We start from the raw sequence: 16,312 nt of genomic DNA, 5'->3' as shown, positions 1-16,312 counted from the left end.
AAGAACATTATCTTGTTCATTTTTATGGCCACACAGTATTCCATGATGTACATGTACCATATGTATTTTTTAAATTTTTGTTTTATTTTATTTTTCGTGGAGACAGGGTCTCACTCTGTCACCTAGGCTGGAGTGCATTGGCATGATCTTGGCTCAGTATGGCCTCAACATTCTGAGCTCAAGCAATTCTTCTAACTCAGCCCTTCAGGTAGCTTAGACTACATGCATACATCACTACACCTGACTAGTTTTTCTTTTTGTGTTTTTTGTAGAAATGGGGTTTTCCCATGTTGCCTTAGTTGGTCTCAAACTCCTGAGATCAGGCAATCTGCTTTCCTTGGCTTCCCAAAGTTTGGGATTACAGGCATGAACCACCATGACAACTGAACAGTATTTTCTTTATTCAGTCTACCATTGAATAGCATTTAGATTGATTCTGTGTCTTTACTATTGTAAATAGTGCTGCAGTGAACATGCATGTGCATGTGTCTTTATGACAGAATAACTTATCTTTCTTTGGGTTTATACCCATTTATGAGGTTGCTGGGTCAAATGGTAATTCTGTTTTTAATTCTGTGAGGAATTGGCCACACTGCTTTTCACAATGGTTGAACTGATTTACACTCCCACCAGCAGTGTATAAGTATCCTCTTTTCTCTACAACCTTGCCACCATCTGTCATTTTTTGACTTTTTAATAATAGTCATTCTGACTTGTCTGAGATGGTATGTCATTGTGGTTTTTCTTTGCATTTCTCTAATGATTAGTGATGAATATTTCTTTCATGTGCTTGTTAGTCACATGTATGTCTTTTGAAAAGCATCTGTTCGTGTTTTTTGCCTACTTTTTCATAAGATTGTTTGCTTTTTCTTGTAAATTTGTTTACATTCCTTATGGAGTCTAGATATTAGAACTTTTTTGGTAGCATAGTCTGCAAATACCTTTTATTCTGTAGGTTGTGTGTTTACCCTGTTGATATATATATATATATATGATGTGAAGAAGCTCTTTTGTTTAATTAGGTTCCATGTGTCAATTTTTGGTTTTGTTGCATTTGCTTTTGGTATCGTCATCATGAAATCTTTGCCAGTTTCTATGTCTAAAATGGCATGTCCTAGGTTATCTTTCAGGGTTTTTTTTTTTTTTTTAAATAACTTTAAGTTTTACATTAAAGTCTTTAATTCATCTTGAGTTGATTTTTATATGGTATAATGAAGGGGTTCAGTTTCAGTCTTCTACATAGTGCTAGCTAGTTACCTAGCACCATTTATTAAATAGGGAATTCTTTCCACATTCTTCTTGTCAGCTTTGTCAAATATCTCATGGTTATAGGTGTGTGCTATTATGTCTGGGCTATTTTTTGGCCTTGGTCTATAAGACTGTACTAGTTTATGAGTCTGTTTTTGTACTAGTATTGCTTTGGTTACTGTAGCTTAGTATAATTTGAAGTCAATTAATGTAATGCCTTCAACTTTTTTCTTTTTGCTTATAATTACTTTGGCTATTCAGGCTCTTTTGTTGTTGTTGTTGTTAAATGAGATGGAATTTCACTCTTGTTGCTCAGGCTGGAGTGCAATTGCATGATCTTGGCTCATGGCGACCTCTGCCTCCCAGGTTTAAGCAATTTTCCTGCTTCAGCCTCCTAAGTAGCTGGGATTACAGGCACGCGTCACTCTGCCCAGCTAATTTTTTTTGTATTTTTAGTAGAGACAGGGTTTCTCCATGTTGGTCGGGCCAGTCTCGAACTCCTAACCTCAGGTGATCTACCCGCCTCAGCCTCCCAAAGTGCTCGAATTACAGGTGTGAGCCACCGCGACTGGCTAATTCCATATAAATTTTAAAATAGTTTTTTTTTTTTTTTAATTATGTTAAAAAAATGTTTTTGGTAGTTTGATAGGAACAGCATTAAATCTGTAAATTTCTTTGGGCAGTATGGCCATTTTGATGATATTGATCTTTTGTGTCCATGAGCATAAAATAGTTTTCCATTTGTTTGTGTCATCTCTGACTTCTCTAATAAGTATTTTGAAATGTTCTCTGACTTCTTTAAGAAGTATTTTGTAATTCTTGTTCCAGAAATCTTTTATATCCCTGCTTATTTCTAGATATTTAATTCTTTTTGTAGCAATTGTGAATTGGTTTTTGATTTCATTTTTGGCATGGGCGTTGTTGATGTACAGGAATGCTGCTAATTTTTATACATTTATTTTGTATCCTGAAACTTTGCTGAAGTTGTTGTCAGTTTAAAGAGCTTTTCAGCCAAGACTATAGGGTTTTCTAGATACAGAATTATGTCATCTGCAGACAGAAATAGTTTGATTTTTCTCTCTTCCTGTTTGGATGCCTTTTCTTTCTTTCTCTTGTCTGATCGCTCTGGTCAGGACTTCCAATTCTATGTCGAATAGAAGTGGTAAGAGAAGACATCCTTGTGCCAGTTTTCAAGGGGGAATGCTTCCAGTTTGTGTCCATTCAGTATGTTGGCTGTGGATTTGTCATACATAACTCATTATTTTGAAGTATATACCTTCAATGCCTAGTTTGTTGAGGGTTTTAAACATAAAGGGTGTTAAATTTTATTGAAAGCATTTTCTGCATCTATTGAGATTAACCTTGTGGTTTTCACCTGTAGTTCTGTTTATGTGATAAATCACATTTATTGATTTATGTATGTTGAACCAACCCTGCATCCCAGGGATAAGGCCTACTTTATCATAGTGAATTGGCTTTTTGATGTGCTGCTGGATTTGCTTTGCCAGTATTTTGTTGAGGATTTTCGCATCAATGTTCATCAAAGTTATTAGCTTGAAATTTTCTTATTTTGTTTTGTCTCTGCCGGATTTTTTTTTTCCCTCCAAGATGGAGTCTCACGCTGTCTCCCAGGCTGGAGTGCAATGGTGCGATAACGGCTCACTGCAACCTCCGCCTCCCAGGTTCAAGCAGTTCTCCTGCCTCAGCCTCTGAGTAGCTAGGATTAGAGGCACACGCCACCATGCCCGGCTTATTTTTTGTATTTTTAGTAGTGACGGGGTTTCACCATGTTGGCCAGGCTTGTTTCAAAATCCTGACCTCATGATCCGCCCGCCTTTGCCTTCCAGAGTGCTGGGATGACAGGCGTGAGCCACCAGCCTGTCTCTGCCAGGTTTTAGTATCAGAATAATGCTGTTTTTATGTAATGTGCTGGGGAGAAGTCCCTTATCAATTTCTGGTAATAGTTTTAGAAGGTATAATGCCAGCCTTTCTTTGTACATCTGGTAGAATTCACCTGTGAATTAGTCTGGTCCTGGGCTTTTTTTATTTTTGGTTGGTAGACTATTTATTACTAATTCAATTTTGAAGCTTATTATTGGTCTATTTAGGGATTCTTTGTAGTTGTTCAGTTATGGGAGGATGTATTGGTCCAGGAATTTATCCATTTCTTTTAGAAAAGAAGTGTGTGTGTGTGTGTGTGTGTGTGTGTGTGTATAGAAGTGTTCATAGTAGACTTCAATAGTTACTTGTATTTTTGTGAGGTCAGTGGTAATGTCCCTTTTGTCATTTCTAATTGTGTTTATTTGGATTTTTTTTCTTCACTAATCTTGCTAGTGGTTTATTTGTCTTGCTAATTTTTTCAAAAACTTTAACTCCTAAATTTCTTGTTTTTTTTTTTTTTTGTATGACTTTTCATGTCTAAATCTCTTTCAGTTCTGATATGATTTGGGTTATTTTTTCTGCTAGCTTAGTGGTTGATTTTCTCTTGCTTCTCTTATTTCTCTTATTTATAATGTTAGGTTGTTAAATTCAGATCTTTCTTTGTTTTTGATTTGAGCATTTAGTGGTATAAATTTCCCTCTTAACAGTGCCTTAGCTGTGTTGCAGAAACTCTGGTATGTTACATCTTTGCTCTCATTTGTTTTAAAGAACTTCTTAATTTTTTTTTCTTCTTTCTTTTTATTTTTTATTTTTTGAGATGGTGTCTCGCTCTTGTTGCCCAGGCTGGAGTGCAGTGGCGTGGTCTTGAAAGAAATCAGGCACATTCCTCAGCCCCGGGCTCAACAGTACAAACACATCCCACCATATATCTCTCAACACAAACAGGCCCAGTACAAACACATCCCACCATATATCTCTCAACTCAAACAGGCCCAATACAAACACATCCCACCATATATCTCTCAACTTCCTGAGCCCAGTACAAACACCACCTGGAAAATCCCCGATAAGGACACAGCCGTTTGTAGTTTTACTGAAAGCACGGGAACCAATAGAAAAACTACTAAATGTATAACTTAAAATGTAAACCAATTGTAATGCTGTAACCAAAAGAATTCCCTTGTTCCTCTGTAACTTTACTATCCTATTTACCTCAGGCTATAAAAGGCAAGCACTCGCATTGTTCGGGGCCCTCTTGTATGCTGTGGAATGGAGGGACCAAGTTTGAACTTGCAGTAAAAGATCCTTGCCGCTTGGCTTTGACTCTGGACTCTGGTGGTCTTCTTTGGGGAACAAACGGTCTGGGCATAACAGTCTCATCTCACTGCAACCTCTGCAGTGGGTTCAACCTCTCCTGGGTTCAAGCGATTCTCCTGCCTCAGCCTCCTGAGTAGATGGGATTACAGGCGACTGCCCCCACACCCGGCCAATTTTTGGACTTTTAGTAGAGACAGGGTTTCACCATGTTGGCCAGGCTGGTCTCAAACTCCTCACCTCAGGTGATCCGCCCATCTCGGCCTCCCAAAGTACAGGTGTGAGTCATTGTGCCCAGCCAGAACTTCTTAATTTCTACCTTAATTTTATTATTTGCCCAAAAGTCATTTACGTGCAGGCTGTTTAATTTCCATGTAATTGTATGATTTTAAATGGTTTTCTTTGTATTGGTTTTAGATGAAGTTGGTTTTAGTTGAAGAATTCTGTAGATTTTTTATTAGGGCTATTTGGTCAAATGTTGAGTTTAGGTCCTGATATCTTTGTTAATTTTCTGCCTCAGTGATTGAAAGAAATCAGGCACGTTCCTCAGCCCCGGGCTTAACACAAACAGGCCCAGTACAAACACATCCCACTATATATCTCTTAACTTCCTGAGCCCAGTACAAACACATCCCACCTGGAAAGTCCCCAATAAGGACACAGCCGTTTATGGTTTTACTGAAAGTGCAGGAACCAATAGAAAAACTGCTAAATGTATAACTTAAAATGTAAACCAATTGTAATGCTGTAACCAAAAGAATTCCCTTGTTCCTCTGTAACTTTACGTATCCTATTTACATCGGGCTATAAAAAGCAAGCACTCGCATTGTTCGAGGCCCTCTTGTATGCTGTGGAATGGAGGGACCAAGTTCGAACTTGCAGTAAAAGATCCTTGCTGTTTGGCTTTGACTCTGGACTCTGGTGGTCTTCTTTGGGGAACAAACGGTCTGGGCATAACATGATCTATTAGTGTCTGTGGGTTACTATAGTCTCTCACTATTATTGTGTCAGAATCTGAGTCTCTTCATAGCTAAGAACTTGCTTTATTCATGTGCATCTATGGATTTTTTTTTTTAATAACAGCTTTCTGTTTTCTGCTTTTTTTTTTCCCAGACAAAGTCTAGCTCTTGTCACCCAGGCTAGAGTGTAATGGCATGATCTTGGCTCACTGCAACCTCTGCCTTCCGGGTTCAAGCGATTCTCCTGCCTCAGCCTCCCAAGTAGCTGGGATTACAGGTGACCACCACCATGCCCGGCTAATTTTTGTTATTTTTATTAGAGATGGGGTTTCGCCATGTTGGCCAGGCTGGTCTCAAACTCCTGACCTCATGATCCACCCACCTCGGCCTCCCAAAGTACTGGGATTACAGACATGAGCCATCGCACCCAGCCTGCTTTTTTCTTAGTAAATATTCTTTGAAGTGCACACAGGATGCCCAAGGCTACTACTTAGATGCCTGTATCCCGTGTCTACTGATACTCAGATGTCCAAGCATTCAAGAACATGTCAAGAGACTTGACTGTTGCAGGAGCAAATGTAAATTAAAAATAAGAAGCTTTATCATCTTACCTGAAAATAAGAAAGGACATTTTGTTCATCTCTCTTTTCTTAAAGCATTTAGATTATATGTAGATATTTTTCTCTGCTTAAAGCATTTAGATTATATGTAGATATTTTTCTCTGCTTTTTGGAAATATATGTGAATTATGGTAACAGCTAAATAAACTTTATTTCATTCTTTTTGACTCAGGATTGTCTTTCTCTAGGACCTCAGAACCATTGCTTTGTTTTTGCTTTGGCAAAGGTTTTTTTTTTTTCACTTTTAGTCTTTTAAAGTAGATGTAGATTTATTTACATTAAAGCTCCTTTTAAGAGCACATGAAAGTTGAGCACAAAGGTGGGATTAAATTTAGCAATACACAATAATAAAGATTAAAAGATACAGAGTAAGTTCCTTTGAAGAAAACTGATTTTTCAAGGTAATTATCTAATATTTGCAATCTGAAGTACTTAAACTGCAAAAAGAAAAATAGTTTAGTGTATAAAAGAACAGTGGAGTCTGTAGTTGTACTTTGGTTTCTGTTTATTTCACAGCAATTAGCATTGTTATGTATAGTGTTGTAAAGAACTTGCATTCATATACATTAAACGGCATTTCCTATAGTAGTATAAATATAAAGACACAATATTTACATTGAATGAATTAGTCATTTTAATTATTGTATTTTATACTTCAAAATATAAAGTGTTTTAACTGAATTATGGTTACAGACAATTTTAAATTATTTATACTTAGATATTTACATCTAGTATCCAAAGAAAATTTACTATAAAATTGTTACGGTAGATTAATATCTAAAAGCATGATTTTATTGACTGTCATTTGACTAAATGTGAATGCTACTATTTTAAGGAAAAATAAACATGATGGGAGATGTGACCACCTGAAAACAATAATGGCTCTTAAGTTAGCTATGTTGCAAGCTCTAATATATTTCACTATATAAACAAAGGTTCCAATTCTTCATCAAAAAGTGCTGGTGGAAATTGTCAGATGTATTTCAATATGGATCCCTCATTTAATGGCTAGATGAGAGAAACCTTATAAAATTCTGCTGAGAATATGCCCCCCGTTTTCATAATGCTCATGTTTGTCATGCTGAGAGTAGCTGTGTACTTGGGTGTTTAGAGAGAAATTCCTTTTAGGGGAATATTTTCTGGCGAACTTGATAAATCTTTTATCTAATCTGAATTTTTTCTAAAGAAGCATTTAATTTATTTTTCTCTCAATGTCATCTTACTCAGATGGAGAGCTGTTTTTCTCTCCATTGCTTTGGGTGTCTATTTCAGAAGCCCGATTAGTATCCCATGGTGTGTGTGAATGAGGTGGGCTGTCACAGTGAGAACTCTTGAAGCTGTCACTGTCCAGACTCATGCTGGAAATCCAGCAGTGTTTTTTCCATGTCACCACTATAAATGGAAACTGAGGCAGAAACACTGCTCCCATTTCCATTATTGTGAAGGTGCAATTCTACCCAGGAGGCCTGCAGGCTCTCCTCCTCAGCTCAGGCTTCACTCTGATGTGGCACTGGAGTGCTGCTGTGGCATTGGGGTTCACCTAAAATGTGAGCTGCCAGCTGTGAGCCCTGTGCTCTGCCTCAGTGGTAGATAGGAATCAAGGAAGGACATGAGCCATCAGGAGAGGGCAAGCAGGGTGCTGTAGCCCAGTGCTCAGGGAGTAGAGAGCCATTGCTTTAAAATGTAAATAACCAAAAGATAGCACAATATTCAACCATTTCTGCAGGAGAGTGAGAGCCTGCCTTCAGAGCCTGCCTTCAGCAGACACCTGGCTTCAAGTTGCAAAATTACCTTCTGTCATGAAGATGTAAAAAGTTTATTTTGTCATTAAATATAACCAATTAGCATACACGGATGGCCTTCCCAATCTCCAGGTGAATTTAGGATGAACTATGTGTGATATGGTGCTGGAAATTCCTCTACTTGTGAACTAATTATAGTGGCCATCCTTTTGTCTTTGCAGTCTCTTAAGCAGATTGACTGTGATGCTTGTCACATTCTGGTTTAATTGTGTAATAAAACAGTTTTTTTCTGTTCTTTCATTGTGGAGTTTCTCTGGGGCTGGAGAAAATTTCTTTTTAATTATAGTTCTGAAACACTGTCTAGAATTAACAGACATAATATAAAAATATAAGGTGCCAACAAAGCTTTACTCTAGAGAAACCTTTTCCTCTCAGGCTCTCCCAATCAACGCCCAATTGTGCTGCAAAGTGCATGCTGTCCCCTAAATATGCAGGCAGAATTGTGTCTCTGCCTATTTGGTATCTAGAGTCCTCTACAGTTATTTCTAGAGAGCTACACTAGATTTCTAGGCCGGGCGCGGTGGCTCACGCCTGTAATCCCCGCACTTTGGGAGGCCGAGAGGGGCGGATCACGAGGTCAGGCGATCGAGATCATCCTGGCTGACACGGTGAATACTAAACTAAAATTTAGTATTTTGTACTAAAAATACAAAAAATGAGCCGGGCGTGGTGGCGGCGCCTGTAGTCCCAGCTACTGGGGAGGCTGAGGCAGGAGAATGGCGTGAACCCGGGAGGCGGAGCTTGCAGTGAGCCCAGATCGCGCCACTGCACTCCAGCCTGGGCGACAGAGTGAGACTCCGTCTCAAAAAAAAAAAAAAAAAAAAAGAGAGCTACACTAGATTTCTATAAACTTCACAGGGCACCAATCAACCACTTTACCTCTTTCAATGACTCTTGTATCTTCAGATCTGAAACCGATTCGTAGACCAGGGGCCTCAGAAACCCAATGAAAGTAACACGTGTGCATTGAGTAGACGTGTAGACTTGAGAGTCTCCACTTTCCACTTTATTCTGTTGGTAAAATGCCCACAAATGTGCAGGTAACACCTTCTGCTACTCCACCCATCCAGGACCTAAATCTGCAGCTCCAAATTCTGAATCTAGGTCTTGAAATTTGGGAACAAAGGAAAACTTTTATCTGAGGAATGCAAGTCCTTCAGACTCAGAGAGAGACATTAAAATGAGAACACAATTATGTCTTTCTCCCCTCTTTGAACTTTGTATTTATCTACTGAAACTGTTCACTATTGCCATCAGTAGCTATAGTAGTGCCTAACTGAACACTATAACCCATACTCTAAACCCTAATGATGTATATCCAATCAATAATCAATGCTATTTCTATAAATAAATAATTACCGACAAACAGCTTTGTATCAGCCCACTCTGTCCCTCTCTTTTTGCCTTTACAAATCTACTTGTAAGTGCTGCTAATCAAAGTGTAGATTCCAGGCAACTTGAAAGTGTCCTTCCAAGTTATAATCCTCAAGCTTTGCCCAAATAAATTCTCTACTTATATTCATGTTGCCTCAGCTTTTTCCTCTTAGGTAGACATATCATTTAGACTGTGCTAGAGCAGCCTCTGTGAGGGGATCTCTCCTTGTACTCTGCTTTCTGTAACACCCAAGGATGCCGAGCCAGGTTGATCCCACCTACAATTTGCAAGTAAGGTCTGGCCTCTGCCTGGGATTTACAAAAAAGGGACGGGCTTTAAATTGAGATTGTACAACAGGAGGCATTTTCTGCATGGTGAGATGTCAACATAGACATCTTGTAACCCCTCCGCCCTTTAAAAGTGTGGCTCTTTGAGCTTTTCAGATCCTGTCCAGTGACCTGCTGCTATTATGTGAGAGGCTCCTAGTGTAAATAGAATCTGATGGCAGAATCTATAAGTCTAAACAAGCATCTTAGGAGTGAGGGATCAAGGCCACAATGTATCCAGAGCCATAACCACAACTATACCTACCTATAAATGTGAAACTGGAGTATTCTTGTCTTTCTTCTTATCTAAGAGTTTGCTAATCACGACAGGTAATTCAGGTTCTGGAGCTCGTCCAGGGCAGTTTCATTTTCTATTTAGAATCAGCCTGAGTCTCTCTTTCCTGGCTCATCATTGGGCCATCAGCCCAGAGTCACTGGGAATCCTCTCGCAATCATGTAGGCATATTTGAGACATTTGAGGATGTTCAGAGCAGAACTGTGTTAGGCTGACAAGAGTGGTTGGTTAATTCTGCTTCTGTCTCAGTGTAAGAGAAATGAGTCATCCTGTGTTTGTTCCTCCCCTCATACAAGAGATGTCTTTGGTTGGCACCCAGATGAGAGTTGCTCCAGTTTTCTAGTACTTGGGTGAAAAATGAGGAGGAGGTCTGGAACTCAAACAGACACACTAATTGCTTCCATTTCATATGGCCATTAGAAAAATAGATGAAGCAGTCATGGTCTCTACCATTTATGAACTTTTAGTCTAGACTAGCAACTGCATAAATGGTTGAATTAAGCATTATGTAATTGGTAGAATGAATAGATGTGTGCAGAAAGATTTTGGGCTTCTCTGGGGCCACGTTCTTCATATTGTTGTGACTTCTGATGTCATCACCTGAAGGGATATTTATAGATGGAGACTTTTTATTGTTATTTCTATTTCTTTTACCTTGCTAAGAATACATATTTGTCTTCTAATAAAATTACCCTAGAAATCTGTAAGAAATTTGTTTAAATTGCTTATAATTTATTATGTTATAAAATTGAGGGTGCAGTTATGAAAATTATACAAACTCTGGGATTTAAGTTTCTCTTAGGTAAGCTTAGGAAAAACAGAACTGGAAGTACCTTCAATGGCGTAGAGAGCAGAATTCGATATAGGGTCCCCTCCCTGCCCTAATTCTGTTCAGATCACCCTTTTTGGAGGCCTTATTTAGATCTGTCCCCACTCTGGAGCCTTGCCTCATAGAACTGATTAGAAGAGATCAGAGGTTTGGCTGGTGAATTCTATCTCTTTTTTTTTTTTTTTCTAGAGCTGGTGCTCATGCTTTCTTGAAACCCAAAAGCAGATAAATGAACAAAAGTATATTTTAGGGTCTTAATTTTTAAATTTTCCATTAAAACTGGTGCTTGCAGAGGCATTCCATTTAGTAACTTGTTTTCTATTCCTGCAGATCCAGTAGTTGCTAGACAGGTTACAAAAAATTAAACATAAAACAATAAAAATGTCTCAAAACTACACTAAATTCTTTCCTTATCCCTCTCATCAGTCTATATTTAGCTTTTATTCTATACAGTTTTTAAAGAAATTGATGACAAACAGAAGAAGAAATAAAAATGCCGGACCCTTTATCTAAATTTTGAGAATTATTAAATACTTAGTACCAGCTCCCTCGATGTTATGAGGATTAAATCCAATAGTGTGTTATTCCCAGCACAGTGCTCCGTAATTATTGCATTAGTACACGTTCACATGTTTATAAAATGCAGACTTCTGCAGATTTTACTGTTGTTTGTTCTGTAAACTTTAAAGAGCCAGTGAAGAATATGATCCTTCAGAATGGAGATGAGTTGTCTTCATTTGTCCTAGAAGTATTTGTGTTGTGAGAAGTGCTGAGTGTAAGCGACTCTGTCTTGTGCCTGCTTTCTCTAACTAATGCTAATCATGAACCCAGGGGAAGCAACATTATCACCGACAGGGAACTTGTTTAAAACACCCATTTTAGCCGGGCGCGGTGGCTCAAGCCTGTAATCCCAGCACTTTGGGAGGCCGAGGCGGGGTGGATCCACTTGAGTCAGGAGGTCGAGACTATCCTGAGCTAACATGGTGAAACCCGTCTCTACTAAAAATACAAAAACTAGCGGGTGTGGTGGCTGAGAGCCTGTAGTCTACTTGGGAGGCTGGTGGAGAATAAGCGTGAACCAGGCTGAGCTTACAGTGAGCGAGATCAAGCCACTGCACTCCAGCCTGGGAGCACAGCGAGACTCCGTCTCAAAAAAAAAAATAAAAATAAAATAAAATAAAATAAAATAAAATAAAACACCCATTTTAAACCCCATCAAAACTATCAGAATTACAATACATAGAATGGGGCCAAAATTACCAAGTCATTTTTAAGCTCATTAAAGTTTGAGAGGCAATGCTTAGCTAAATGGTTATCAGCCCAGATTTCTTTCTTTCTTTTGTTTTCTGAAATGAAGTCTAGCTCTGTCTCCAGGCTGGAGTGCAGTGGCAAGATCTCGGCTCACTGCAATCTTCACCTCCCAAGTCGAAGCAATTCTCCTGCCTCGGCCTCCTGAGTAGCTGGGATTACAGGCACATGCTGCCATGCCCAGCTGATTTTTGTATTTTTAGTACAGACAGCGTTTCACCATGTTAACCAGGATGGTCTCGATCTCCTGACCTCGTGATCCGCCCACCTTGGCCTCCCAAAGTGCTGGGATTACAGGCGTGAGCCACTGTGTCTGTCCTCAGCCCAGATTTCTAACTAGGATTACATGAAAAATTGGCAGAAATCTCTTTACTTGTGCCCTTTCCATGGATTTTGTTTATTCTGGGTGGAAGCATCCATGTCGTTTTAATGAAGTCCCTCATGTGACTCTAAGGTGAGGCCAGAATCAGGTATGATGGATTCAAGATACATTCATGAGAGTTAAGTTTCATCTTTGCACTAGAGGGTGGTTACAGGGCCTTTTTCTGTTTGGGTTTGGTAGGCACAGGGCAGTGTGGCCCATATTTCCATTACTGTAGCAGAAATTGTTGGTGTCTGTGGCAAGGGAGGGCACCTGAGGACAGAAAAAGAGAAATTTATTTATTAATTTAGAGATGGAGTCTCATTGTGTCGCCAGGCTAGAGTGTGGTGGCGCGATCTTAGCACACTGCAAACCTCTGCCTTCTGGGTTCAATCGTTTCTCCTGCCTCAGCCTCCTGAGTAGCTGGGACTACAGTTGTATGCCACCACACCCAGCTAATTTTTGTATTTTTAGTAGAGATGGAGTTTCACCATGTTGGCCAGGATGGTCTCGATCTCTTGACCTCGTGATCCACCCGCCTCGGCCTCCCGAAGTTCTGCGATTATATGTGTGAGCCACCATGCCTGGCTGGAAAGAGAAATTTTTATTTTTGCCCCCATGGAGCAGTTCATTGTTCCTGAATCCCTTCTGTTATAAAGGACCGAAATGGGTGGGCTTTTTCTGCAGGTTTTGGTCCCTCTGCCTGTGGGTGTGGTACTAGCAGGTTAACAGGTGGTGCTGAAACCTTTAAAGGCATATTTTCAAGATGCAGGTGTAATTTGTCCAAAGAATCTCATCTGAGCAGGAATCCAGAGGAGGAAGATAAAGAGGAAAGAAAGGCTTTTCTTTTAGCTAAACGTGTCTCAGATCAAGAGCAGTGTCCACTTTGCCTCCTGGACTGCCATGCGCTTAGTACTTGCAAATCTTTACTTCTCTACTTTTGTGTTTTTCCTCCCTAATGAGTTTGTTTTAACTACTTTTAAAAATTCATATAATATCCAGGGATCTCTGCAAAATATTTCTTTCCTATATACCAAAGCCTTTTCTACATTCTCTATGTCTTGGTTTCGTATATGCCATGCAGAATTCTCCCCATGAATTTATAATCTGCAATATTAAAATTGTTCTCTTTGTGGTTGTGGACTGTGGGAAGGTGTGGATACTCAAGATTTCTCTTGAGAAAAATTGGGGGTTCTTGGTAAAAATGGAGAAGATGTAATGTTGAGATTCCATCTGTGCTCTCCATTAGCTCTATGCAAAACAGGATTTAAAAAAATGCTTATTTAAACAGGATGGCATTTATCACCCAGAAAGTTATAAAAAAAATTAGAAGATACATGCTGTATAGGGTACTAAAGAAAGACTACTTAATATCAGTATTAAAAGTTACAGAACATGGAAGATCTCTGTATCTTGAACTTTGCATAAAACTGATGTTTCTGTATGGTGACAATGTTTCAGTAGTGATGCTGTGTCCTGTGTGTATCAGCACATTATAAAAATTTATCCTTGTGCACTTTATATTAATGATTCAGTTCATTAAAGAGCTCTCTGACAGATTTTTTTTTTTTTTTTACTATAGAGTTAATTATTTTTCTCTTTATTATTAAGTATCTTTATGCAGCTGACATGCATAAATAATCATATTTAATCTGGAAGCTTCCCTTCTTTCTTAGGTTTTCTTTGCATATGTTTGTGTTTGGAAAATGAAAGCTCTCATCTTTGCTTACAGGCCAGAAAAACTGGGAAAAACACAGGCTCTTTTACTTGATGTTTGACAAAATCTTTTTGGGGCAAAAACATTGGCATTAATGATGAGCAACTCAGACTTTATTGCAGATCTTCTGAAAAAATATCTGCATTAAAAAGATATCAAGTGTACTGTATAACATTAAAATTTGCCGGGCGCGGTGGCTCAAGCCTGTAATCCCAGCACTTTGGGAGGCCGAGACGGGTGGATCACGAGGTCAGGAGATCGAGACCATCCTGGCTAACACGGTGAAACCCCGTCTCTACTAAAAAATACAAAAAACTAGCCGGGCGAGGTGGCGGGCGCCTGTAGTCCCAGCTACTCGGGAGGCTGAGGCAGGAGAATGGCGTGAACCCGGGAGGCGGAGCTTGCAGTGAGCTGAGATCCGGCCACTGCACTCCAGCCCGGACAACAGAGCGAGACTCCGTCTCAAAAAAAAAAATAAAAAAATAAAAAAAAAAATAAAATAAAATAAAATAAAATTTAAGAGGTACTTTCTAACTTAGCATGTCTTTTTGATCTGAAAAATACACACACCTCATTCTTTATTTATTTATTTTTTTTTTTGAGACGGAGTCTCGCTCTGTAGCCCAGGCTGGAGTGCAGTGGCCGGATCTCAGCTCACTGCAAGCTCCGCCTCCCGGGTTCACGCCATTCTCCGGCCTCAGCCTCCCGAGTAGCTGGGACTACAGGCGCCCGCCATCTCGCCCGGCTATTTTTTGTATTTCTTAGTAGAGACGGGGTTTCACTGTGTTCGCCAGGATGGTCTCGATCTCCTGACCTCGTGATTCGCCCATCTCGGCCTCCCAAAGTGCTGGGATTACAGGCTTGAGCCACCGCGCCCGGCCTCACCTCATTCTTTAGAATGTAAATGTAGCACTCAAAAATGTACGTTTGTGTTTATGCCCTTGATTTTATACTTTGTTATCCAGAAAAACAGCATCTATACGCTGATGTTGTGGATCCTATGCCACTCTATTTTCTCAGAATATTTCTGTGTTGAAATTCATTTTATTGGACAATTTTAGTCAGTCCTATAAGTCAGAACCAGTTCTCTTTACTCTCACATTTCACCTTGAGTCAAATTAAAAATTCTGCCCGTGGCCACTTGGTAAATACGTGTGTTTGTATGTTTTTCAGCCATCATTGACATTTATGGATGTGGCCATAGAATTCTCTCTGGAGGAGTGGCAATGCCTGGACACTGCACAGCAAAATTTATATAGAAATGTGATGTTAGAGAACTACAGAAACCTGGTCTTCCTGGGTGAGAATAACTTCAATACACCATTTCTAATATATCCTAAAGATTTTATTTCTGTTCTTTGTAGATTGTTTTTTGGTAAAGTATGCTTTGCATAAATGAGTTTCAGATCCTCATTTTCAAGAAAATATTGCTGATTTATCCATGTAGAAGACAATTTCTTCAGGATGTTTTATTTTGACATTAACTTTCCACATTCCTGAGCTAATCTGCATTCTTAGCTCTGGATTAGTGTTAATTCCAGAAATTCAGTGGCCTAAAATATTGTTTCCCACACTTTAAAATCTAATTGCCACCATCAATTTCTGATTCAGTAGTTCTGGGTAGTGAAATTAAGTACCTACAAATTAAAAATGTTTTCTAAATAGTTAGAAGTTTCTGTTATAAATTAGTATTTTGGGATTAATTTACTAGAATATTCTATTACATCCTCTTTATTGTACACATTACTAAGTTGGTAATTACAGAATATGGGCAAGATTAATATTATTTACTTTTAATAAAACAGGTATTGTTGCCTCTAAGCCAGACCTAATTACCTGTCTGGAAAAAGAAAAAGAGCCCTGGAATATGAAGCAACATGAGATAGTGGATGAACCCCCAGGTAGGTGAGAGTGAACACAACAAACAACACAGATGAGAGGTCCCAAGGTCAAAGAGAAAGCCAGTCTTTAAAACGTAATTTGGGGAAGCTGTGTTTCAAAACAAATAATTTCTATAAAGCTGGGTTGTTTTTAAAATTTTCCACTCATTTCGGGGCATCTTCCATCTTATGCTTTTGAATTCTCTATGGATTCTGCTTTCCCCTCATTGATCTTTTTTCAAGCTTACAGTGAGAGCCGAAGTCCTCTTCGTGGCATATAAGAGACTGCACAATCTGACTAGTTTTCCATTGTTTGGAAGATACACAAATATCTGCATAATTTTGAGGAACTCTATGTTAAACTACTTTTTAAGTTTTCTTTTTGCATTATATCTGA

At 39.0% G+C, this 16,312-nt stretch overlaps 2 protein-coding genes and 1 pseudogene across 2 annotated transcripts in view; 2 read left to right on the top strand and 1 right to left on the bottom strand.

Moving 5' to 3' along the window:
* The window catches only part of LOC101014153 (zinc finger protein 708), a 702,618-nt gene that overhangs the window by 345,817 nt on the left and 340,489 nt on the right, over nucleotides 1-16,312 (top strand). The gene's annotated exons all lie outside the window — the stretch shown is intronic.
* The window catches only part of LOC103880007 (zinc finger protein 85-like), a 36,067-nt gene that overhangs the window by 5,642 nt on the left and 14,113 nt on the right, over nucleotides 1-16,312 (top strand). Inside the window, 2 exon segments of the mRNA XM_031660345.1 lie at nucleotides 15,209-15,335; nucleotides 15,841-15,936. Of these exon segments, the coding sequence (XP_031516205.1) occupies nucleotides 15,209-15,335; nucleotides 15,841-15,936 (223 nt within the window).
* Nucleotides 6,495-12,548, bottom strand: LOC116271749 (annotated as a pseudogene).

This window comes from Papio anubis, chromosome 20, assembly GCF_008728515.1.
Source record: "Papio anubis isolate 15944 chromosome 20, Panubis1.0, whole genome shotgun sequence".
NCBI lineage: Eukaryota > Metazoa > Chordata > Mammalia > Primates > Cercopithecidae > Papio > Papio anubis.
The sequence above is the reverse complement of the archived record's forward strand: the minus strand, read 5'-3'. Positions and strand labels throughout refer to the sequence as shown.